The 23,834-nt window shown below is 59.9% G+C and overlaps 2 protein-coding genes across 8 annotated transcripts in view; one reads left to right on the top strand and one right to left on the bottom strand.

The window, feature by feature from the left end:
- The first annotated feature begins 44 nt into the window (after positions 1 to 44).
- Positions 45 to 21,845, top strand: TUBGCP6 (tubulin gamma complex associated protein 6). 6 transcript variants are annotated; one of them, XM_029205733.1, is made up of 25 exons: positions 45 to 1,020; positions 1,889 to 2,052; positions 5,836 to 6,046; positions 11,292 to 11,465; positions 12,472 to 12,593; positions 13,357 to 13,435; positions 13,547 to 13,656; positions 13,864 to 13,955; positions 14,051 to 14,190; positions 15,214 to 15,363; positions 15,981 to 16,062; positions 16,147 to 16,235; positions 16,314 to 16,429; positions 17,636 to 17,774; positions 18,088 to 18,159; positions 18,352 to 19,468; positions 19,623 to 19,681; positions 19,886 to 20,021; positions 20,102 to 20,270; positions 20,360 to 20,501; positions 20,595 to 20,789; positions 20,868 to 21,000; positions 21,071 to 21,284; positions 21,365 to 21,546; positions 21,625 to 21,845. In XM_029205733.1, exons 1-25 carry the CDS (start codon positions 280 to 282, stop codon positions 21,714 to 21,716), a joined length of 4,920 nt encoding a protein of 1,639 aa, XP_029061566.1. In that variant the 5' UTR covers positions 45 to 279; the 3' UTR covers positions 21,717 to 21,845. The 6 variants fall into 6 exon arrangements, 3 of the variants coding, with proteins under 3 accessions (XP_029061566.1, XP_029061565.1, XP_029061564.1); XM_029205732.1 differs by having other exon boundaries at positions 19,623 to 20,021; positions 20,946 to 21,000; XM_029205731.1 differs by having other exon boundaries at positions 19,623 to 20,021.
- The window catches only part of SELENOO (selenoprotein O), a 20,153-nt gene continuing 18,160 nt past the window's right edge, over positions 21,842 to 23,834 (bottom strand). Inside the window, exons 6-9 of one of the 2 annotated variants that reach the window (XM_029205796.1) lie at positions 23,651 to 23,801; positions 22,654 to 22,839; positions 22,409 to 22,565; positions 21,842 to 22,315 (exon numbers count right to left, since the gene is read on the bottom strand). In XM_029205796.1, the coding sequence (XP_029061629.1) occupies positions 22,142 to 22,315; positions 22,409 to 22,565; positions 22,654 to 22,839; positions 23,651 to 23,801 (668 nt within the window). In that variant the 3' untranslated portion in view covers positions 21,842 to 22,141. The remainder of the gene's footprint in view (positions 22,316 to 22,408; positions 22,566 to 22,653; positions 22,840 to 23,650; positions 23,802 to 23,834) is intronic. The other variant, XM_029205797.1, reaches the window with a different exon arrangement.

The following is a 23,834-nucleotide window of genomic DNA, read 5'->3' as shown; positions in this document are numbered from 1 at the left end:
GGCCTCCAGGTTCCGCCCCCTCCGCGCGTGCCGCCCGCCTCCCAGATGACGCAGTTCCGGTGCGCTTGCTCCGGCTGTCTGGCTGGTCGCGCGGCGGTGACGCGGTGGCGGGAGCTGGGGCTGCGCGCTGTCCCCGGGGTGAGGGGAGCCGGCAGGCGAGCGGGCGCGCGGGTCTGGTCCACGCTCCGTCCTCGGCGGTGCCTCTGCCGGCCGTCCCCTCTCCGGGGCCCCAAGAAGGCGAGTCAGGCCGCGCTCGAGGGCCCGGCGTGAGAAGGGGGCATGGCCAGCGTCCCCCAGCTGGTGGACGACCTGTGCGAGGCCCTCCTGCCGGCCGCGAAGGCTCACTCTGGCCAGCGCCGCGGGAGCCGCAAGAAGGCCAAGCAGAGCCTCAAGAGGGTGGCCTACAACGTTCTGTTCACGAGCCTCTTTCAAGATGAGACCCGCAAGCTGCAGCCCGGCCTCCCGAGACTCCCGGTGAAAAACAGGATCCTCATGCTGTCCTTCGACTTGCGAGTGAGCGGCCTGGGCGCCGAGGCCGACCGCCTGGAGGAGTTGGTGGAGGAGCTGGAGGCCGCGCATCGCCGGCCGCTGGCGGAGCTGGGATCCGTGCTGGACCTGCTGGTGCGGCTGGCGGGCAGCGGGCCCCCGCGAATGCTGCGGCGCCGGCGGGACTTTTTCCTGCACAGCCGGCCCGTCGGGAGAGACGTTCCCTACGGCGGCTACGACTGCGCCGACCTGAGCGGGTTGGAGGCGGACGTGCGGTCACTCATCTCCGGAGAGGAGTATCTGTGTCGGGACCTGGTCCGGAAGACGCTGCAGGTGATGGAGGCGGCGCCGGGCACCGGCCTGCCCGCCGTCGGGCTCTTCTCGTATGGCGACCCCTGCGGGGACAGGTTTGAGAGGGACACCCGCGTCTCGCTCTTTGGAGCCCTGGTGCACAGCCGCACGGCCGACCTGGACGTCCGCCTGGACCTGCCCCCGGTGCCGGACAGCGCAGACCTCTCCGGACTGGCCATCAAGGTAGAGTGTTTGCTTCCTGCCTCCGGCTCCCCGGGCTTGGGAAGGGCCTCGTTTGACCTTCCTTCCATCGGGGCAAAAGGAGGACAGCTGGAGTTCGGAGCACTGGCGGCTGAGCCGTGGGGACTCCCACCCCACCCCCCTCCCCTCCCGCGCAGCCCCCGGCCACGTGCCGCTTTCCTCTTGTATTTACTGTTCAGTCACTTCTTTTGCCTTCGAGTTGATGTTTAAATTCAAGTTCATGAAGATGAAATAAATCCGGTTCCTTCTTGCGTTTCAAGTGTTCAGTAGCCATAGGTGGCAAAAAACATTTGTCCCTGCTGTTCGTGCAGTGTTATGTGCTGTTTTCCCGGTAAGGTGGAATTTTTCCGTTATTAAGTAAATTGTCGTTTGCCTTTGCATTTTGCGGCTTTGCTGAAAGGGTGCTCTGTCATCGTTCAGCTATTCCCTTACTGTGAGGCATTTAGATTGTTTTCAACCATAATGCTATAGCAAACATGTTGGCGGACGTGAGTTTTTCTGTGTCTATGTGATTTTTTTATGCTGGGTTCCCCAAAATGGAATTTCCAGATCGGAGACATCTTGTGAAAAATGTCATTGTAAGTTATTTTGAGGCTCGTAAGCCTCAACAAGCCTGTGTTGTGTGAAATTGGGAATTGGTAATGAATTAGTTTAATTCCTTAAATGATTCCTTAGGGGTGAAAACATGGTGTACTACTTATGTGCTTGAGAAAAATAGAAGAAACGTTCTGCTGGGTCTTTCCCATAGAGGAAATGGAAGCGTGTGGAAGTGCCCCTGGAACTCTCATCCCACTCAGGTGAAACCTAGACACCATGTCCAGGTGAAATGTCCTTTTCCCTTGGCCTCTAGGTCCCTTCGAGTGTGGATCAGTCGGAAGATGAAGGGTTCCAATCAGCATCCAATCTGACTCCTGATTCCCAGTCAGAGCCGGGCGTGACTCCAGACATTGACCTGTGGGACGCCGTGCTCACCTACGAGGCCAGCAAGCGGAGGTGCTGGGAGCAAGTTGGATGGTTCGTGAGCTTTGCCTTAAAATGCACAGTGCCCCCCCACCCCTGCCCCCGCGGTGAACCTGGCCTTTACTCAGAGAGCCCAGGTAGTTGGGTTTAGGAACTTGGAAGTTTCAGTCAAGCTGTGTACAAGTTGTCTGCGCCCTAGGGGTTGAGAGAAGTGCAGGGGGAGAGGGCTCTCGGGCCTACGCAGGTTCCCACTGAACCAGTAACTTCTGCAGATCGCACTTCGCAGTCCGAGTGGTCAGTTGGCAACTGAGTTACATCCTGGCCACGGTGGCTCCCAGTCGGAGGTGTGTGGTCAGTGCCGGGCATGGGGTGCTGACGAGGGAACGTTCTTCACGTCTATAACGACTGAGGGTGGTCCTCTGGTGAGAAGTTCGGTCCTCGCAGTGTTTCCCTGGTAGATGCTCTTCCCGTCCACGGCCTTTGCACACAGGATCTCTCAGTCTGTAGTGTGCTGGTGTCTCGCAACCTCCCAGAGTGGGGGTAGAGGACACATTTCCCAAATGTTTGGTCATGGGATTCTCTTGTTGCATCTCATCTGCTGGCATTTTTGTGGGATGCCAGTTTGGGGAGCACTGAGTGAACGAGGTGGGGTTCCCAGGGAGCCGAGTGCCTCCCAAGGGTGAGCACGCCCTCGGGGATGCTGTGTGGGCCCTGCTCCTGCTGGGGTCGCTTTCCTGGCGTGGTCATCTTCCCCCACATGGATTCCCCCAGGCAGGGCCAGCTTCCTGCTTCCCCAGGCACCGTCCGTTTTGGTGGTTGTCTTGTCTTTGAGGGGCTTCTCTGCCCTGTGACTTCCCGTTAAGTCTTCACCCTGTCTTGTGTGCACAAAGCAAATCTAATCGCTCCGCTGTTTGCTAAAACCTCACAAGTCTAAACACTGGCCATCAAGCAGCTACTACTTTCTTTTGTAAATATTCGTTAGTGGTATTTCATTTACCAGTTCCCACTTTGCTAGGCTCAGTTTTGCAGGTCACTGTTCAGGAGACATGGTTGCTCAGCTGGTCAACATCCTCGTCCCTTTTTCTGAATGCGCTTAATCCCCTCAGTGTCCCGTGAAAGCAGAACTGGGCCCACAGCTCCAGCGTGAGGAGTACCTTGCGGTGTCCCTTCCAGGAGGACGGCAGCCAGTGCGATAGCCTGTGCCCCGCGCTCCTGCCGGAGACGCCCGGCCAGCTCGTGGCTGGGCACGGCCTGAGCTCACTCCCCCAAAGCTCTTCCACTGTCTGCTCCATCGTAACCTGCTGCCCCAACCCCTGAGGCCTGTCACTCGAGTTCATTTGGAGAATCTCGGGAACTTGTTGCAGTTGAATCCCAGCCGCCTGCTAGTCTCCTGCCGGGAGCTCTGACGAATGGGCAGTTGCGGCGCCCTGTCCACCTGCAGCCCCTGGATTGTGAGCTCTGCCCTCTCCTTGAGAACCCCCAGAGGACCCCCGCCCCTGTGCCTCACCCTGTGAGCCAGCGTCGGTCTCCCTGCTGCCAGGAGTCCTCTGTGTCTGTCGCCCTTTCTGGGGAAGTGGTTTCATTGATGTTAAAGGCCAAGTTCTCTGTGGGTCCAAGTGTGAGTTTGTTTTCCTTCATGGACTCTCCTCCCTCAGCTCTGAGCCACTGAAAGGGTCGTGTGGCCACAGTGGTCAGGAGTTGACCCTGGAAGAGTGGGCAGGAGCCTAGCACTCGAGTGCGCAGTGGGATGGTGCTTGCAGCACATGCATCCCCCGGGGGACCCCCTGGAGGGCCATTCGGAAGGACCCTGGAGGTCCGAGTCTCCTCCTTTCCTCGAGCTCTTCCTGTCCCAAGGGAGTGTGGGCTGGTGTCGTGGCCCGGCTGGGCCCCACCTGCTGATCGGGGCACTCAGGACCGTCCTGCCCGCTTCTCCTGCCCACTCAGGCTGTCCTCCACTCGGCCAGTACCACTTTCCAGGGATGGAAATCAGAGGTGCGCCGCCACTCCGCCTGCCATGCCTCATGGCCTCCCCATCGGGACTGTGGACCGCCGGCCCCTGCCCTCGCCCTCCCCACACTGAGCCCCGTGCACCTGGCCCCTTTCTCTTCCTGTCTCTGGGCTTTCACACAGGCCACTCCCTCCGCCAGGGACACTGCTCCAGGTGTGGCCTTGCTCCTGGGGCCTTCCTGACCAGGGTCTCGGGTCCCTCTGGGACCCGTGTCATGGGCAGTGAGTCGCGCCTCCTTGTAGCTTGTGTCCGCGCACCTGCCCCATGAGGACTGGGCTTGTCCTGCTCTGGCCGCTGCTCTCAGACACTTGGTGAGTGAGGGAAGGAGCGCATTATGGTGCAGTGTTCGTTAAAAAGCATTTTTGTTTTTGACAAGCTCTGAGATTTTTCTCGGGCTCCTTTTATTGAGAAATTACTTTTTCCAGTGGATTTTAAAGAACAGCTCTTTCATACTTTCAGTAGGGTTGGTGGTTTCCAAAGGAATGTTTAAGAAGTGATACTGGCCTTCCCTGGTGGCGCAGTGGTTGAGAGTCAACCTGCCGATGCAGGGAACACGGCTTCGTGCCCCGGTCCGGGAGGATCCCACATGCCGTGGAGCGGCTGGGCCCGTGAGCCATGGCCGCTGAGCCTGTGCGTCCGGAGCCTGTGCTCCGCAACGGGAGAGGCCACAGCAGTGAGAGGCCCGCCTACCGCAAAAAAAGAAAAGAGAAGTGATACTGTCTTTTTGGCCTCTTTTGAGCAGTGTGACCGGGCTGGGCAGACACTGGTAGTTCCTGAACTTCCTACAGGACCCCCATAGGCAAAGACCTCAGGGGTGGATGTGTGCCCAGAGCCACCCTCTGTGAGACCCAGCTGGCCTGATTTCTCCTGGAATTTCAGGAGACTTTTTCCTCTGTACATTCTTTGTGTTTTTGTGGGGGGAGGGTGATAAAATGCACACATTTTTTTTTTTTTTGCGGTACGCGGGCCTCTCACCGTTGTGGCCTCTCCCGTTGCGGAGCACAGGCTCCGGACGCGCAGGGTCAGCGGCCATGGCTCACGGGCCCAGCTGCTCCGCGGCATGTGGGATCTTCCCGGACCGGGGCATGAACCCGCGTCCCCTGCATCGGCAGGCGGACTCTCAACCACTGTGCCACCAGGGAAGCCCCATCTTAACCCTTTTTAAGTGTACGGTTCAGTGGCATTAAGGACATTCACGTGGTGTGACCATCACCACCATCCGTCTCCAGAACTGTTTCATTCTCCCAAACCGAGACTCGGTCCCCATTACACACTCACTCCCCCTCCCCCTCCCCCAGCCTCTGGCCCCCACCCATCTCCTTTCTGTCTCTGTGGTTGTGACTACTTTAGGGACCCCACAGGAGTGGGGTCACTCAGTACTTGTTCTCTTGTGACTGGCTGGTATCACAGTGTCACACCCTCAGGGTTCCTCCGTGTTGTAGCATCTGACACGTTGTGTCACAATTTCCTTTCTTTTTAAGGCTGGATAATAGTTCCCTCATGTGGACGGATCGCGTCCTTCTCCACTCCTCTGGCGATGGACACGTGCGCTGTTGTTAATGTTCTGCTCCAGGCTTGGGTGTTGTTTCCCATGTAGAGGCCGTCGCGAGCCGGTGGGCAGCCGGAGGACTTCCGTGTGCCCGGAGGCGCTGGGCGGCGCGGGCGTGTGCCGCTGCTTCCGGACCCTGTCTGCGGGGCGCCGTCTGACGGCCTGCCGGGCGCTGCTGGAGGGCTGGGGGCCGTGGGGAGTCACACCTGGTCTTAGACGTTTTATGCTTTGTCCCGCCTTCTGTTCACGTCCACTCGCTGCCCCCCTCTGTCCCCCACAGCCCGCCTGGCCACCGAGAGGAGCCCTACCTCACTGAGGCTGGAAGGGCCGCCTTCGACAGGTCCTGCCGGCTCTGCCAAGCAGGGCTGCAGGTGCTGGGCGGGGGCCTCCTGCAGGCCCCGCAGCCTGTCCTGGTGAAGGAGTGCGAGCTGGTGAAGGACGCGCTCAACATCCTGATTGGGGTCGTGTCCGCCACGTTTTCCCTCTGCCAGGTAAGGACATGCTCACACGTGACACACCTGGGCGCTGGGTGGGAGGGGGAGGGCAGTGGCCACAGAGTCCAGGGTGGCGTGTGGTCGGGAAGCCGACTTGGCCGCCTGCCTGGTGATTGTCTTTTCGTTTCAGCTCTAAGAAGTATTAATTCATTAACATCCTTTTAAAAACTGAATAAAAGTAAGATGTTTCTTGCCGTCAGTGAAAGAAGAGAAATGTACCCCGTTTCCGTGGATCCTCGAGAAGTGCGGGGTGGGTGGGTGGGTGGGGCCTTTTGTATGTGTTGTTCTGCAAATGCTTCCTTTGTCCTGTGCCCGGTCTCTCTGTGTCTTCAGTGTACTTCCTAGGGCTGTTCTCAGGTGGAGTGTGTGCTAGAAGCACGTCCTGGGCTTGGCGCAGACGCGCTCCAGCCGACTCCAGGCGGTCCTGGTGCTGGTGCTGGTGCTGGGATGCCCCCTGGGACGCTGTTCCAGACTCCGCGTTCATGGCCTCATAGTGTTCTGTTGTGTGAATGGCCCTTCTCTATGGGGTGGAAGCAACCCTCTCCACCCTTTTAAAATTGTGGTAGAACAGACGTAACTTAAAATCTACCATCTTACCCACTATTAAGTGTACAATTCAGTAGCGTTAGTTACATTCACAGTGGTGTGCAGTCCTCCCACTGTCTATTTCCAAAATTTTTCATCTTCCCAAACTGAAACTCTGTCCTCATTAAACACTGACTCCCCATTCCCCCTCCCCCAGCCCATGGTACCCACCTTTCTACTTCCTATCTCTGTGATTTTCCTCATATGAGTGGAATCATACAGCGTTTGTCCTTTTGTGTCTGACTTATTTCATTCAGCATAATGTTCTCAGGGTTCATTCATGTTCTAACCAGTGTCAGAATTTCCTTCCTTTTTAAGGCAGAGAAGTATTCCATGCATATATAGACCACACTTTGCTATCCATTCATCACGTTGATGGACACTTGTGTGGATTTCACCTTTTGGCTGTTGTGAATAGTGCTGTGTGAACATGGGTGCACAAGAATCTGTTGAGTCCCAGCTTTTAGTTCACTTGGATATATTTCTAGGAGTGGAATTGCAGTAATTGCAGGGGTCATACAGTATATGTTTAACTTTCCGAGGAACCAACAGATTATTTTCCACCATGGCTGCACCCTTTTACACTCCCTCCAGCAGTGTCCGGGGGTTTCAGTTTTTCTGCATCCTTACCAATACTTATCCCCCCACCCCTTTTTTGGTAAATAACAGCCACCCCAGCGGGTGTGAAGTGGTATCTCATTGTAGTTTAGATCTGCATTTCCATCATGACTAATGATGCTGAGCATTTATTTTTTTTAAGATTTTTTTCCCTTTTTGTTTTTAATTAATTAATTCTTGGCTGCGTTGGGTCTTCGTTGCTCTGCGCAGGCCTTCTCAAGTTGCGGCGAGCAGGGCTACTCTTCGTTGCGATGCACAGGCTTCTCATTGCGGTGGCTTCTTTTGTTGTGGAGCATGGGCTCTAGGTGCATGGGCTTCAGTAGTTGTGGCACACAGACTCAGTAGTTGTGTCACACGGGCTTATTTGCTCCATGGCATGTGGGATCTTCCTGGACCAGGGCTCCAACCCGTGTCCCCTGCGTTGGCAGGTGGATTCTTAACCACTGTGCCACCAGGGAAGTCCCGAGCATTTTTTCATGGGTATATCTTTTTTGAAGAAATGTCTATTCTGGTCCTTTGCCTTTTTTTTGTTTGTTTGTTTTTGGGTTTAGAGAACGGAAATGTATTTTCCCATAGTTTTGGATGCCGGAGGTACAATATTAAGGTGCTTGCAGAATTAATTTCTCCTGAGGCCTTTCTCCTTGGCTTTCAGACAGCTGCTTTCTTACTGTGTCCTCACATGTCCTTAGCCCATTTTTGAATTGGGCCGTTGAGTTGGAGTTCTTTATATATTCTGGATAGTAATCCCTTATCAGATATATGATTTGCAAGTATTTTCTCCCATTCTGTAGGTGGTTTTTTCATTCTCTTGATAGTATCCTTTGAAGTACAAAAGTTTTTAATTCTGATGAAGTTCAGGTTTTCTTTTTCTTTCTTTTGTTGCCTGTACCTTTGGTGTCATATTTGAGAAATCACCAAATTCAAGGCCTCTATGTTTCCTTCTAAGAGTTTATTGTTTTAGCTCTTAAGTTTAGATATTTGATCAATTTTGAGTTAATTTTGTATTAACTCAAGTGCAGGGGGAGGGTCCAACTCAAATCTTTTGCATGTGGATATTCTGTTTACCGAGCACCATTTGTTGAAAAGACTGTTCTTTCCCCATTGTATGGTCTTGGTATCCTTATGCATTAATTGACCGTATATGTGAGTGTTTATTTTTGGACTCTGTTCTGTTCCACTGGTCTTCATGTCTGTCCTAATGTCAGTACTACAGTGTTCTGTTTTTCTGGGGTGCCGTACCGCGCAGCTTGCGGGATCTCAGTTCCCTGACCAAGGATTGAACCCGGCCCACGGCAGTGAGAGCGCCGAGTCCTAACCACTAGGGCAGCAGGGAACTCCCCAAGTTCTACACTGTTTTGATTACTGTAACTTTGTAGGAAGTTTTGACCTTGGGAGGTGTGAGTTTTCCAACTTTTTTTTAAGATTGCTGTGGTTATTCAGGGTCCCTTGCAATACCATTACGAATTTTAGGAAGGTTTTTCCTATTTCTGCTAAAAACACCATTGGGATATTGATAGGCATTGCATTGAATCCATAGATCGATTTGGGTGTATTATTATTATTATTTTTGGCCACACCACACAGCATGTGGGATATTAGTTCCCTGACCAGGGATTGAACCCGTGCCCCCTGCAGTGGAAGTGCTGAGTCTTAACCACTGGACAGCCAGGGAATTCCCTGGGTGTATTATTATCCTAACATTATTAGACATTCCAGTCCATGAACATTGGGTGTCTTCGCATTTATTTAGGTCTTTAATTTCTTTCAGCGATGTTTTCTAGTTTTCACTGTAACCGGTCTTTTGCCTTCTCAGTTAAGTTTATCTCTTAAGGATTTTATTCTTACATTACACTAGTAACTGGAATTGTTTTCTTAGTTTCCTTTATTTGGCTTGTTCGTTGCAAGTGTATAGAAATACAACTGATTTTTGTTTGTTGATTTCATATCCTGGAACTTTGCTGAATTCGTTTATTAGCTCTAACAGGTGTTTTGTAGATTCTTTAGTGTTTTCTGTATATAAGATCATGTTATCTGCAGACAGATAATTTTCTTCTTCCTTTCCAATTTGGATATTAAAATTTCTTCTTCTTGCCTAATTGCTCTGGCTGGGACTTCCAGTATTATGTTGAACAGAAGTGGTGAAAACAGCCATCCTTGCCTTGTTCCTTATCCTCGGGGGAAAGCTTTCAGTCTCTCACCACTGAGTGTCATGTAAGCTGTGGGTTTTTCACACATGGCCTTTATCCTGTTGAGAAAGTTCCATTCTTTTCCTAGTTTATTGAGTGTTTTTATCATGAAAAAGTATTGAGTTTTGTCAGTTGGTTTTTTTTGCATCTGCTGAGATGATCATATATAATTTTTTCTTCATTCTATTAATGTGTATTACATTGATTTTTTAAAAATAAATTTATTCATTTATTTATTTTTGGCTACCTTGGGTCTTCATTGCCGCGTGTGGGCTTTCTCTAGCTGTGGAAAGCCGGGGGCTACTCTTCATTGCGGTGCGTGTGCTTCTCATTGCAGTGGTTTCTCTTGCTGCGGAGCATGGGCTCTAGGTGTGCGGGCTTCAGTGGTTGTGGCATGCGGGCTCAGTAGTTGTGGCTCGCGGGCTCTAGAGTGCAGGCTCAGTAGTTACGGCACACGGGCTTAGTTGCTCTGTGGCATGTGGGATCTTCCTGGACCAGGGATCAAACCTGTGTCCCCTGCATCGGCAGGGGGATTCTTAACCACTGCGCCACCAGGGAAGTCCCTACATTGATTTTTTTTTTTTTTCCTACATTGATTTTTGTATGTTGAACTACCCTTGCGTTGCTGAGGTAAAACCCACGTGGTCATGGTGTAGAATCCTTTAACATGCTGATAGATTCAGTTTGTTAATATATTATCAAGGAATTTTGCATCTGTGTTCATAAGGGATGTTGGCCTGTAGTCTTTTCCTTGTAATGTCTTTATCTTGCTTTGGCATCAGGGCAATACTGGCCTCTTAGAATTAGGAAGTGTTCCCTCCTCTTTAATTTTTGGAAGAGTTTAAGAATAACTGGTGGTAGTTCTTTAATTGTTTGGTAGGATTTACCAGTGAAGCCATATGGTGTTGGACTTTTCATTTTGGGGTTTTTGTTGATTTTATTTTATTTAAATTGTAAAATTCACATGACGTTAACATTTATCATCTTGTTGGGAGGTGTTGTGCTGGTCCCAGCCTATTTTTTTCCAATTAATTAATGAACTAATTAATTTAAGGCTGTGTTGGGTCTTCGTTGCTGTGCGCAGGCTTCCTCTAGTTGTGGCAGTCGGGGGCTACTCTTCGTTGTGGTGCGTGGGCTTCTTATAGCAGTGGCCTGTCTCGTTGCGGAGCGTGGTATTTGTGGTGCGCAGGCTCAGTAGCTCCACAGCATGTGGGATATTCCCGGACCAGAGCTCAAATCGTGTCCCCTGCACTGGCAGGCTGATGCTTAACCACTGCGCCACCAGGGAAGCCCCTCTAATCCGTTTTTTATTGTTTCTCTTCTTCTGTTAGCTTTGGGTTTCATTTGCTCTTTTTCTACTTCATTAAGGTGTACAGTGTGGGTATTTATTTGAGACCTTTCTTCTTTTCAGTGCAGGTACCTGCAGCTGTACGTTTTCCTGTTCACACAGCTTTCACTGCATCCCACAAGTGTGGTTGCAGTCAGCCCTCTCTTAGGTTGTTTCCGTGCTCTGCGGTTGTAAACCATATTGTGGGGAACACGCCATGGCAGGTGTCTGTGTGCCTTTTCCATTATTTCCTCGGGACAGGTGCCTGGGAGTTGCATTGCCGGCTCTAACGGCAAGCACTTTCTCACAGCCCCAGCCCCAAGCAGGTGTCTGTGTGCACCCCTCAGGTAGCCTGGAAGGCCTTCTGCCTCCTGCACCCTTTCCTGTGTGTGTATCTGGGTCGGGGCCCCTGGTCTTGGGGGTGCTGTGGGCAGTGCTGTGGTTGGGTGCACGGGTGGAATGGGATGCAGCACCACGCTGGCTCTGGATGCCCGGCCCCAGTGACCCCCGCCTTTGTCCTGTCCAGCCAGCGCAGGCCTTCACGGTGAAGCAGGGTGTCCACGTCTCAGGAGCATCCCCCGAGAGCATTAGCAGCCTCCTCTCGGAGGTGGCCGAGTGCGGGACCCACTACGCGCGCCTGAGCCACTTCTCTCTGCAGCCTGTGCTGGACTCCTCGTGCAGTGAGGGCCTCGTGTTCCAGGTACGGCCCCGCCTCATGCTGCTGCAGGTGTGCCTGAGAGCTGTCCACAGGTCCTGCACCAGGGCCTCTGCGTACAAACGGTGCTCTCCTCGGTGATGTCCCAAATCCGTCAGTTGCCCTTCAGGAACGGGGTGGCCGGCGATTACGTCTTACCTGGCCCGTCACTTCACTGGAAACCTGGGGCAGACATGTTGGGGCCACGAGAGAGTACGAGTCAGGTGTGGCCAGTGCTGGGGGCCCCGGGGGCAGGCCAGGCGGTGTGGGCTGGGCCCATGCTGCCTGTTCCCCACTGGATCCCTGGCGTGGGGCTGAACCAGGTCCTCTTGAAAGCCTTGTCTTTGGCCCATTCGCTGGCAACAGCCCCCAGGGCAGCGGGGGCAGCTGCATGGGAGGGGCATCCAGACTGAGAGAAGGGCGCGGGCAACGCAGCGGGGCTGCTGGGGTGACGTGACGAGGCTCAGGTTCTAGGATGGGTCCCAGTGGGGCTAAGAGGGCAGAAGGAAACCAAGACAGGACTGCTGTGTCGGCTCTCTGGGGTGTGAGGGCAGGACAGCTGTCTCCTTGCTGGTGGGTGCCTGACGTTTGTTCTGGAGTGTTCCATGCAGACCTCCTGGAACGGCGTGAGCTGAGCTGGGGCCATACTGCTGCGGTGCTGCCCAGGACACGTGTGTCCTCGAGACCCCAGTGATCTGAGCAGCCAGAGACCCTCTGAGGGCTGGCGTCTGTGCACAGAGCCCAGCTGCTTGGGATCCGCAGGGTCCGATTTCCTGGTGCAGCTGGCCCTGGCTGCGGGGACAGGATTTGCAGCAGTGGCCTCGGGCTCCGGCCAGGCTAGGTGTCCGCACGTGACCCACAGATGCCCGTTCCTTGGAACACGGAGCCCCAGGGTTGGGGGTGGAAGCCCTGCCTTTTGCCTGCACCGGCTTGTCCTCTGGTTCTGAGCTTGGTGGCAGTGCCCCAAGTGCCTAGCCGTCCTCCTCCCAGCCCACTGCCCCCTGCCCCGCAGGCCTTCACCAGCGGCCTGAGGAGGTACCTGCAGTACTACCGGGCCTGTGTGCTCTCCACCCCGCCCACCCTGAGCCTCCTCGCCATTGCCTTTCTCTTCAAGAAACTGGGCCGGCAGCTCAGGTGAGCCTCAGCACGGCAGCCTGGTAGCTGGACAGGGGCAGGTGTGGGGCTTGCTGGGTGGTGGGCGGCCATGAAAACAGCCCTCCTGGTAGGCGTCTGGACAGTCCCTTGACCCAGCTGAGTTCACGAGGTGCTGGGCGCTGTCTGTTGGCAGCCCACCATGCAGGCCCTGCCCAGGATCGGGGGCTCCTGCCTGACAGGCACACAGGGTGCCTCCAGACAGACCCGGCCCCTGGCACCCAGGAGCCAGTTAGTAAATGCCAGGCCGAGGGCCACTGGCAGGTGCCACCTGGAGAAGGCAAAGTGGGGGGCTGGGGCGGGCTGAGGGGCTCAGTGGGAGAGGAGTTCTTGCAGGCAGAGGGGCAGGAGTGTGGAGGTCCTGGGGCTGGAGATGGGAGCCTGGGGGCATCTGGAGGGTGCTGTCAGGGGCTGTGCTGCCGTGTGGAGCACGGCCTGAAGCGGGGTGTTGGGGGCGAGGGGCCCAGGGGGGACTTGGCAGCCATCCAGGGCAGAGGAGGTGGCAGCCTGGGGGAGGCGGGGTAGTGGCAGGTTTGGGGAAGGGTTGTGGACTCAGGGGAATTCAGTCTTGGCCAGACCTGGGGAGGAGGTGGCGTTGCGTGGGGTGCCCTGGGAGGGGCCCGGAAGGAGGCTCACATCTGAGGTCCTTGAGGTGCAGGTGGTTTTAAAGCCAGACCATCTGGACAGGCAGAGGAGGGCCTGGGACGTGTTCTGCTCACCTGGTCTCACCGGCCTGTGTGTCCAGGTACCTGGCTGAGCTCTGCGGTGTCGGCACTGGACTCCTGGGTGCTGGGGGCGGAGCGCCCGGGGCTGCGTTCCCCACTGTGAGTCTGGGTTCCTGCCGGGTGTGGGCCTGGCCAGCCCCGCGGGACGGGCAGGGCTCCCCGCCTGCTGTCTGTGCCGTGTGCGCTGAGCCCTCCTCTTGCCGCCTCCAGGGGGTGAAGCTGCTCTCCTACCTCTACCAGGAGGCCCTGGATAACTGCAGCAACGAGCACTACCCGGTCCTGCTGTCTCTGCTGAAGACCAGCTGCGAGCCCTACACGCGGTGGGGGCCGGCATGGGGTCGGGGCCCCGCTCAGCCCTAACACGTTCGAGCTCGTCCTCGCGTCGGGGCGCCTGCTCAGCGCAGGGATCAGAGATTGGGGTGGCACGGGGAGGGCAGGATGGGGGGTTCGGACTGTGGGCACCGGGGCGCAGCTCTCTACCCCCGTGGGTGCCACCCACCTCACCACTGGCCCACCCACCCTGGCAGGTTCATCCACGACTGGGTGTACAGTGGGGTCTTCAGAGACGTTTACGGCGAGTTCATGATCCAGGTGAACCACGAGTACTTGGGCTTCAGAGGTAGGTGGTGGCCGGCTGCCGGCCGGGGCCCCACACCCTCAGGTGGGTCGGGGCCGTGGTTGGACTCAGACCCGGCTGTCTTGTCCCGCACGTAGATAAGTTTTACTGGACCCACGGCTACGTGCTCATTTCCAAAGAGGTGGAGGACTGCGTCCCCGTGTTCCTGAGGCACGTCGCCCACGACGTGTATGTCTGCGGGAAGACCATCAACCTGCTGAAGCTCTGCTGCCCCCGGGTGAGGGCGGCTGGCACGTGCCACCCGCAGGGTGCTGCCTGCTCGCCGTGTGCCAGCCCCCGGCCCCCTGCGGCCTGGCGATCTGTCCTTAGCTCTGGGTCAGCTGTGTTGGAGCAGGGGTCGTGGTGACCTCTCCCTCAGTTTCCCTTGAGAGTTTCACGAGCTCAACTTCGGTTGAGTTTCTGGGCGCTCGTTCAGACGGGAGGAGAGCCGAGGGCGTTTCAGAGGCCGGGGGGCAGCGGGCTCCTCCCTGCCCTCCTCTGCATTGGAAACCGCCCCGGCAGGGCAGGGATGGGCTGCGTCACCAGGCAGGTGGACCCAGGGAGTCTTGTGCAGCGCTCACAGGGCTTGGCTGCGCTCCGTGCGGCTGAGGCTCTGCGGAAGATGGCCAGGTGGCCGTGGTGGGGTGTGGACCGGCAGCCTCTGCCTGGAGGTGCTGTCTGATGTCTGAGCAGGCTGGCCAGGTGTGTGGACCTGGGGGTTCCTGGCAGTGGAACCGCCGAGTGCAGGCCGGATCGGGGGCAGCAGCCGGCCGAGTGCGGGGCTGAGATCAGACTGGAGCGGCCAGGACAGGCTCAGGGCTGGGTGGGAGCGGCCCATGCAGGGGAGGAGACCCATATTGGTGAGCCCCCAGGAGCAGCCCAGAGGTTGGCTGCGGGGAGGCGGGGCTCTGGGGAGGGCGGGACGACATGGTGGGCTCGGCCCTGGGGAGAGGGCGTGGCGGCTGGGGCAGTCCTGTCTGAGCTGACCTTAGGAAGTGCGTGTGGGCGTGTCCGGCTCTGGGCAGCTTCTTCTGAAGTGTTATTTGTGGGAGGCAGACCTGGCTTCTGCCACAGGGCAGCCTTGGCCTGGGCGGAAACCCACCCAGCCTGTGATGTCCTGGAGCCGTGGAGGATGCCAGCGAGGAGTGCAGGGTGTCCGAGGAAGCAGGCTGTCCGTGTGGGTCGCCAGAAACAGGGAGGCCGAGAGGGTGTGTGGGTCTGAGTGCCTCCGGGCTCACGGCAGGTCCTCCCTCCTCGGCAGCATTACCTCTGCTGCTCCGATGTCCCGGTCCCTCGCGTCTCGGTGATATTCTCCCTCGAGGAGCTGAAGGACATCGAGAAGGACTGTGCCATCTACGTGGGCCGGATGGAGAGGGTGGCGCGCCACAGCTCCATCAGCAAGGAGGAGAAGGTGAGGGAGGGGCGCCTTGGGCCGCGGGCCTTTTCTTGCGCCTCCCTCTCCTCCCAGGGTTCCTTGCGCCTCCCTTTCCTCCCAGGGTTCCTTGCGCCTCTCCCCCTCCTCCCAAGGTTCTTTGCGCCTCTCCCTCCCCCTCCTCCCAGCGTGGGCTGGACAGTGGGCTCCCCTCCTGCTCAGGAGGGGCAGGTGTACCGGGGCCCAAGCTTTGCGCCTCCTGTGGACTGGGGAGGGGTTTGATGGAAAGTCCTTCCTGGCCCGGCACCTGGTGGGCAGCAGGGAGATGTGGGCTGGGCAGACCACAGAGAGCAAGTGGCGGGGGTGAGCGTTGGAGGTGCAGAGGAGGCTGTACACCCTGCTGGGGCGGCCTGGCCTGGCCCTCCGTCCCCGCAGGGAAGCCCGTCCCCTTCAGGGTGGGCATACAGGCCTGGGGTCTTGGCTCCAGATTGCTTTGGGAGAGTGTATCGATTGCCTGGGAACCAGCTTCACCACTGTGTGGGGTGGGCACCGTGCCCCCAGAGCCCACCCAGGGTCTGAGCGGACCCCTCTCCCAGGCCATCCCAGGGGCATGGGAGGGAGGATAAGATGCATCAATCACTGGTGGTCTTTTTCAGGAATTACGAATGGAAATTGCAAAACAAGAATTAATTGTCCAGGCCCGGGAAGCGGCATCCAGGGTCCTGAGCGCGCTCAGCGGTGCGTGTGGCTCGGGTCCCCCTCTGCGTCGGGGGGCTGCCTGCTGGGGCTCCTCATAACATGCCCCTTACTCTCTTGTCGCAGATCGGCAGCTGTCTGAGCGGATGGCCTTGGATGCCCAGAAGCGAGAGCAGTTTCAGAGGCTGAAGGAGCAGTTTGTGAAGGACCAGGAGGTGGGTGGGGTTGGCCCGGGGGTGGCACAGGCTCGGGGAGGCGGCTTCACCAGCGGGGCCGCCGTGGGTGTTGTGCAGCGCCGCCGGGCGGCCAGGCAGGAGGAGCTGGATGATGACTTCAGCTACGCCCGTGAGCTCCGGGACCGGCAGAGGAGGCTGAAGGCCCTGGAGGAGCAGCTGGAGAGGAAGGCCAGGTAGGCGGCCGCGGGCCTAGTGGCCACTCCGGGTTGGCCTCCCTGGGGCGAGGGCACCGCGGGGACACCGTGGCTCGTTTGATCTTTGTGATGGGCCTTTACCTTTTATTTTGAAACCTTTCAGGTGTACGTTCAGGCCGGAAGAGTAGTGGTCTGAGCTCAGAATGTCTTCTTGCGGTCGGTTTGTGTGGACTCGGATTCAGGGTTGGAGCACACACTGTGTTCCTGTCGCCTCTCTGTCTCTTTGTTTCTTTTAAGTTAAACAGCTCCTGTTTTTCTAATTTTTTCTTAAACCTGTTAGCAGTTTGACAGAGAAACAGGAATTTCTCCAGCACAGTATCTGAGAGTCTGTCTCTTGCTGCGCCATCAGCTTGTCCCGCCCTCCCCTGCATTTCCCATAAGCTGGCAGCAGAGCTGGCATCTCGAAGGGGGGCGCTTTGTGGGAGGGGCTGTCCCTTCCTACTCATCGTCTCGGGGTCTCAGGTGTCCTGACCCTGGGGACGGTTCATGGAGCTGTGACCGAGCCAGCAAGTGATGAGTGCATGTATGCCGTGCACGTGCATCCGTGCTGTCTTGTGTGTACACACGTGTGTGTGTGTGTGAGCAGACATTAGCCACCTGTTTACCCGAGGAGGAAACTAGGTGTAGAGGCTGTGTCCCTGGCCTGTGACAACCGAATTAAAAATGGCCGGTCCAGGTCCGAAACCAGTTTCCTGATGGCGAGAGGATCAAAATCGTTGGGTGTTAACATGCCAGGCCAGCTTTGAATTAAGCAAATAAAATGTTTACACTGCACCTTGCGTGCCCTGTTGCGTTAATAATCAGTTCTCTGGGGTTTGCACCAGCAGAACGGGAAGTTGCCTCCTATGCAGCTGACGAAGTGAGGCCTTGCCTCCTAGAGACCCTGGGCAGCCCCCGGCCCCTCGCCAGTCCCTCTGCTTCAGGCTGTGTAGGGGCTCATTCTGGTGTTCACTCTGCAGAGTGAATTCACTGGGCCTGCCCGCTGGGGGCTCCTAGTCTGGGGGCCAGAAAGACCTGCCCAGCGAGGCCCCTGCAGGTGTTGCGGGAGCAGCTACCTGCCCGGGGAAGGTGCTGGGCATGTGGACTGCCCATCAGGGGTCTCTGCCACGGAGAGCCTCCAGCCCACGGGGCACTGGCTGGACAGTGGGGTGACCATGGTGACCAGTCCTCTCTCGGTGGCTACAGGCAGGCACTGGTGGATCATTACAGCAAGTTGTCTGCAGAGGCAGCTCGTCGGGAGCAGAAGGCGCTGTGGAAGGTCCAGAGGCACAGATTGGCCGGCGCTCGTCTTCGTTTTCTCTTAGAAGATCAGAAACGCGTTCAGGTAGCGCTGCTGTTCACACGGGAGCTCTTCCCCGGCCCCCCGGGGACTCAGAAGCCCCTGAGGTCGCACGCAGACCTTCCTGTGTGCCCGCTGGAGGAGGATGAGTAAGGCTCTCATCACGTGTTCAGAGGGGTCGTGACCGGGAGAGGCCGTGCTGCCCTCAGACGACACAGGTGGTGCTGGGCGCCAGCCGGGCTGCGAGCCAAGTGCCGCGTGAGCCCCGCCGCATCGCGGTGCCCGACAGTTGCGGGCGGTGGGGCTGTGGCTTCCACCCCCACGGCTGCCGCCGCACATCCTGCTGGTTGAATTTCAGGAGCTGCTGGAAGACATGGCGGAGGGGAAGCCCCTGGAGCCGCTGGCCATCGTCCCGGGTGCCCGCTTCCAGGTGAGTGCCCGCTCCCGGGCGAGGGGCCGGGGCAGGATCCAGGGCACGTAGGGTGGGGCTCGGATCTGGCTGCCCCGTGCCTGGCCTGTGTCCCCACTGCCCCCCTGTCGTGGGTTTTGGTGCTGGGTGCAGAACCGAACTTGGGGGACAGAGCCAGATAATGGGAGGGACCGACGCGCACTTGTGTTTCAGGCTTCCTTTCTGGGCCCTGAGCACCCAGACGGAGGCGGCAGCTGTGATCCTGGGCATGAGGGGCGGCATGAGGCTGCCCGGGACAGCCCCGACAGGCAGAGCATGCCGACGCCGCGGCCCCTCGAGCCTCCAGCAGCTGGGGCCTGCGGCTCAGGGCCAGGAGCAGGCCCGCTGTCAGAGCAGGCGGAGGGGCCGGGGCCGTTCTCTGTGGGCCTCAGCATCCGAGACTTCCTGCCCACGGCCCAGGGGGCTGAGCAGCCTGTGCTCACCAGCGCGGCCCCCGTCCTGGACGAGGCACTGCAGACCATTGGCTCGGACCTGCCTCCCCTGGCTCCGTCCGCAGCAGCGGACACAGGGCCCTCCGGGCCACAGGAGTACGATTTCAGAACCATCCTGAGGCCGTCTGTGGCCGCCCCAGCTTCCCCAGGGGCCCTCCAGACTGCAGGAGGCAGCTTGGGCAGTGAGGGGCAGCGGCCGCGGGAGGACACTCACGCACAGCTGGACACGTGTGTCCCAGATGGGCGGGTGGCTCTGCCTTACGCGCACCCCCCCCAGCACCCCTCCTGCCAGGAGGAGAGCAGCCAGGCCCCGGGGCAGCTCTGTGGGCAAGTGGCAGAGCCTGGTGTTCCCACAGAGGGTTATGGTTCTGGAATGGCTCCCTCCCGGCCACGGTGGAATGTCCACGGACACGTGTCTGATGCCAGCATCAGGGTGGGGGAGAACGTGTGGGATGTGGCTCCCTCCCGGCCACGGTGGAACATCCACGGACACGTGTCTGATGCCAGCATCAGGGTGGGGGAGAACGTGTGGGATGTGGCCCCCTCCCGGCCACGGTGGAACGTCCACGGACACGTGTCTCAGTCCAGTGTGATGCTGGGGGTGCTCTCAGGGGAAGCCGAGCCCAACGTGCCCGGGCCCCCCTGGGCGCCCCCTGACCATGGGTCCCGGTCAGGCCTCAGCTTGGGAGCCCAGAGCCCTGCCCGGGAACATGAGCCACGGCTGCCTGCAGAGACGGCCTCAGGCGGCTCTGGCCGTGGGGAGGAGACTGGCCTGCAGGACTTGCTGTCTGCGGAGGCTGCGCCCACTGCTCTGGAAGACAGTATCCCTGAGGAGCCAGGCCAGTGGGGCCCCCAGGGCTGTCCTGTGACGGGGGGCGTCCGTGAGCCCGGGGGGCGGGTGAGAAGCTGGCTGCCCCGGGGACTTGGTGGGGCGCTGTCCTGTGGCAGGTGCTGGGCCCTGACGCCCCCTCCCACCCCGTTTGTTCCGCTCAGGCCCGGGGGCGAGTGGGGACTCCCAGGACCTCTCTCCAAGTGGCCCTCCGAGCTCACAGGTCAGAGCAGACGGGGTCAGGGGCTGGGGACCAGGAGTCGGGGTAGCGTGTGCTGCTGGTGGGCTCCCTGCCCCCGCCTGGCCTGTCGTGGGCAGTGAGGGCTCCGCCCTGGGACTGGGCAGCACGCGGGGGATGCCCCCCGCCCGGTCCGTTCTCTCCCACTCGAGGGGAACAGGCGGGCTCCTTGAGGCTGGGTTGTCTCAGGAGGGCGTGGACACCCGGAGCAGCCCAGGCCCTGGCGAGGAGGCGGCCCAGCGCTGGGACAGGGAGCAGGCCTACCTGGCGGGCCTGGCGGGGCAGTACTGCCTGGAGCGGTACCCGGACAGCTACGAGGCCATGTGTGAGTGGGCTGGCCGTGGCGGGAGGGAGCCTGGCCGGCGTGTCCCTGGTGCGGGACCGTGGTCCGTGTCACCCCTGCAGCAGAGCCTCCCGTTGCCCGCCTCCTGCACCACGGGCTGCCCCGAGCTTTCGCCCTCCCCGAGGACCCCGGGGCCCAGTCAGACGCAGACGCGAGTGCGGTGCAGCTGAGTGAGCTGCTGCCGCTGCCCGTGCTCATGAAGCACTCCATCACGGCCCCGCTGGCTGCCCAGTGAGTGCCTGCACGGCCCGCCCCGCCCGGCCCTCCCCGCCCGGCCCTCCGCGCCTTGCTGGCCAGTGACGCCAGGCCCCTCCTGCCAGCGTCTCCCTGGTGAACAAGGCTGCAGTCGACTACTTCTTCGTGGAGCTGCACCTCGGGGCGCACTTCGAGGCGCTGCGGCACTTCCTGCTGATGGAGGACGGGGAGTTTGCGCAGTCCCTCAGCGACCTGCTCTTCGAGAAGGTGAGGCCCGGGTGGGGCGGGCACAGGTGGGGCTGCGGGAGGGCGTCTGGAGGCCTCGGGATGCCTCGGGACACTCGTGCCCTGCTGCTGCAGCTCGGGGCGGGACAGACGCCTGGGGAGCTCCTCAGCCCGCTGGTGCTCAACTCCGTGCTGAGCAAGGCCCTGCAGTACAGCCTGCACGGCGACACGCCGCACGCCGCCAACCTCTCCTTCGCCCTCAAGTTCCTGCCCGAGACGTTTGCCCCCAACGCCCCGGACGTGCTGAGCTGCCTGGAGCTCAGGTACAAGGTGAGCAGGGCCCCCTTGTGCAGATGGGCGGGGGACGGCCCCGGGACGCAGGGCGTGCTAAGCTGGCTTCCCTGGCAGGTTGACTGGCCCCTCAACATCGTGGTCACCGAGGGCTGCTTGAGCAGGTACAGCGGCATTTTCTCCTTCCTGTTGCAGCTGAAGCTCATGATGTGGGCACTCAGGGATGTCTGCTTCCATCTCAAGCGCACAGGTGAGCCTGGCGGGGCCCCAGTGTCCCCTCAGCTCGTGGCTGTAGCTCAACCCCCCCCCCCCTCCCCCAGCACGGGTGAGCCACGCAGCTGGCTCGGTGCAGTTCCGCCAGCTACAGCTGTTCAAGCACGAGATGCAGCACTTCGTGAAGGTCATCCAGGGCTACATCGCCAACCAGATCCTGCATGTCACCTGGTGTGAGTTCCAGGCCAGGCTGGCCTCGGTGGGCGACCTAGAGGAGATCCAGCGCGCCCATGCCGAGTACCTGCACAAGGCTGTGTTCAGGTGAGGCGCGGGGCCGGGGCCGCGTCCCCCGTGTCCCCTGCGTCGGGCGTGCTCACCGCAGCCCCCGCCTGCCCTCGCAGGGGCCTGCTGACGGAGAAGGCGGCGCCGGTAATGAACATCATTCACAGTACCTTCAGCCTGGTGCTCAAGTTCCGCAGCCAGCTCATCGCCCAGCCCTGGCGCGGCCCCGAGCACCCCAACTTCGCCCTCCTGCAGCAGTCCTACAGCACCTTCAAGTACTACTCCCACTTCCTCTTCAAAGGTGACCCTCCCCTGGGGCCGGGCAGGGCCAGGTGGGGTGGGGGCGGGGCTGAGCTGCTCACTGTCGCCCTACCCCCAGTGGTGAGCAAGCTGGTGAACCGCGGCTACCAGCCCCACCTGGAGGACTTCCTGCTGCGCATCAACTTCAACAGCTACTACCAGGACGCCTGAGGCCTGTGTGGCCCCGGCGGGGGTGCCTGCGCTGCAATAAAGGTGCTGCCCGCCCCACTCACGCCTCTCTCTACTGGGCGGGTCCTGGGCCGGGGCGGGGGCAGAAGGAACACACGGAGGCGACCGAGGGAGCTGCCAGTTTATTTAGGGGCTGCGTCCCCTGCCAGGCTGGCGAGGTGGGCGGGGGCTGTGCGTCCACCTGTCCCCCTCTGCCGAGCTGAGCCGTCCTGGCGCAAAGCAGCCTGTCGCCGGGAGCAGAGCCTGGGGGCTGGGCGGTGCTGCCGAGTCGGCATCGGACAGAGACGGGTCAGGTCCTGACTGGGCATCTCTGCCGTCATGGAGAGACGGGTGGGGCGGGCGCCACCTCGCCTCGTGGACTCGTGGGCTCGGGCCTCGGGGCTCCTGTGTGGAGGCCTCCAAGGCGGTTACGACGATCACGTCACACACAGCTCCGCGGCCCACAGCGGGGGCTTGCTGCTGTATGAGTGCCGCCGGCTGGCTGCCCCGCTGGCCTCCTCGGGCTCGGCGGCCTCGCAGGCCTCGGCGGCCACCCCCTCCCCACGGTAAGGGGTCTCCAGCAGCTTCAGCACCCGCCGCACCTGGAGGAGAGCAGGGGGTGCGGTGTTTGTTGGGGCCCCACCTCCCCGGCAGCAGGAGGGGACCAGGAGGGGAGGGCCGGGCGGGCCGCTTGCCTCTGAGAAGTCTCCGCTTTCGGCGGCCTCGATGGCGCCCTGCGCGATGTAGTTCCTCAGGACGTACTTGGGGTTGTTCGCGTGCATGACGCGCACGCGCTCGGCCTGCCAGGCAGCGGTGTCGCCGGCGGCCTCCTGATCCTTCTCCAGCCGGGCTCTGGAGTCACACCCGAGCCAAGCATCAGCAGAGCAGCCCCGCCCCGCGGCCCTGGGGTCCCCGCGGGGGGCGGGGGGCGGGGGCCCACCTGTACTCCAGGAGCCACTCGGCCCAGCGGCTCCTGTTCTTGCTGTGCAGCTCGGCCGGGCTCAGCTGCTCCAGCCGCGACTGCCGCTCCACGCGCTCCAGCTCCCGCGCCAGGCTCGCCCGCGTGCCGATGAGCGCCAGAAGCTGAGGGTTCGACTGCGCCAGCATGAGCATCATGGACAGCTGCCTGCGTGGAGCGGGCACGTGAGGGGCCCCAGGCCACATCGTCTCCGCCGCTGCCCCGGCCCCAGCCCCACCAGGGGTGAGCCTGGGTCCGACGGATGCAGCAGACGTGGGACCGCTACCAGCCGTCCGCCCTTGTTCTACCGCAGCCCCCGCACGTGACGGGGCACACGGACACGCAGGCTGACCCGGGCCGGCCCCGGCTCCCTGCCGGCAGCCACCCACCCGCTGACATCCAACCCAGGACCCAGTCCCTCTGGGAGAGGTTCACTGCTGCCAGCTCCTCCCACGGTGATCACAGGGCTGGACGCTTCTCCACCTCTGGGGGCACCTGGGGGCAGGGCAGCCCCTGACACCCCCTTCCCCAGTTCCCCTGGCTCCATGCTCAGCAGGTCCTGCCAGCTTCAGCCCCTCCCCGCACTGCTGCTAGATGCCTGTTTGGCACGGGACGGGACACGCTGGTGACGGGTTTTGAGCTGCACCCTCAGGACGTGACACGATGGCGCAGAAAGCCCGGTCTGGCTGGAGTCTGCAGGCCCACACCCAGGCTCTTCCTGGGGAGCCTCCCCAGAGCAGAGCCCACCATGCCCCAGCCTGTGCTACCTGGCCTCCCCTTTCCTGCGTCAGCATCTCCATCCTGTCCTCTGACCAGAGGGCCTCAGGGCCACAAAGCCAGGGCCTGACCGTCCGTCCCACTCCTGGGAGTGGAGCGGCCGCCTGGGCACTCTGTCTGCAGCATCCTCCCAAAGGCTTCGTTCTAAATGTTCCTCCCTTTCCGGAACCAAATGCTAGGGAAGCAAGACCCCAGTACCCACCGGGGATCCATCTGGGGTCGGAAAGCGAGCCTCAGCTCCTCCAGGGAGGCGCACTGCGCGGTCAGCGCGGCCAGGAACTCGTCCAGGTCCCGAGACTCCGGCCCGGCAGGGAAGGAGCTCAGCAGGTAGAAGGAGTTTGTGAAGTCAGCACCTGGGACACACAGCTGCTCAGGGCACCGTCCCG

The sequence above is a fragment of the Monodon monoceros genome, unplaced genomic scaffold, assembly GCF_005190385.1.
Source record: "Monodon monoceros isolate NGI ecotype Baffin Bay Population unplaced genomic scaffold, NGI_Narwhal_1 Super_Scaffold_6, whole genome shotgun sequence".
NCBI lineage: Eukaryota > Metazoa > Chordata > Mammalia > Artiodactyla > Monodontidae > Monodon > Monodon monoceros.
The sequence above is the reverse complement of the archived record's forward strand: the minus strand, read 5'-3'. Positions and strand labels throughout refer to the sequence as shown.

What these genes read in the sequence shown, in the direction of transcription:
- TUBGCP6 (XM_029205731.1), top strand. Translation starts at nt 280, where the DNA reads ATGGCCAGCGTCCCCCAGCTGGTGGACGACCTGTGCGAGGCCCTCCTG. An exon ending in CGAGTACTTGGGCTTCAGAG is followed by an intron (nt 13,956 to 14,050) that starts GTAGGTGGTGGC and finishes TCCCGCACGTAG; the next exon opens with ATAAGTTTTACTGGACCCAC. An exon ending in TCCCGGGTGCCCGCTTCCAG is followed by an intron (nt 18,160 to 18,351) that starts GTGAGTGCCCGC and finishes CTTGTGTTTCAG; the next exon opens with GCTTCCTTTCTGGGCCCTGA.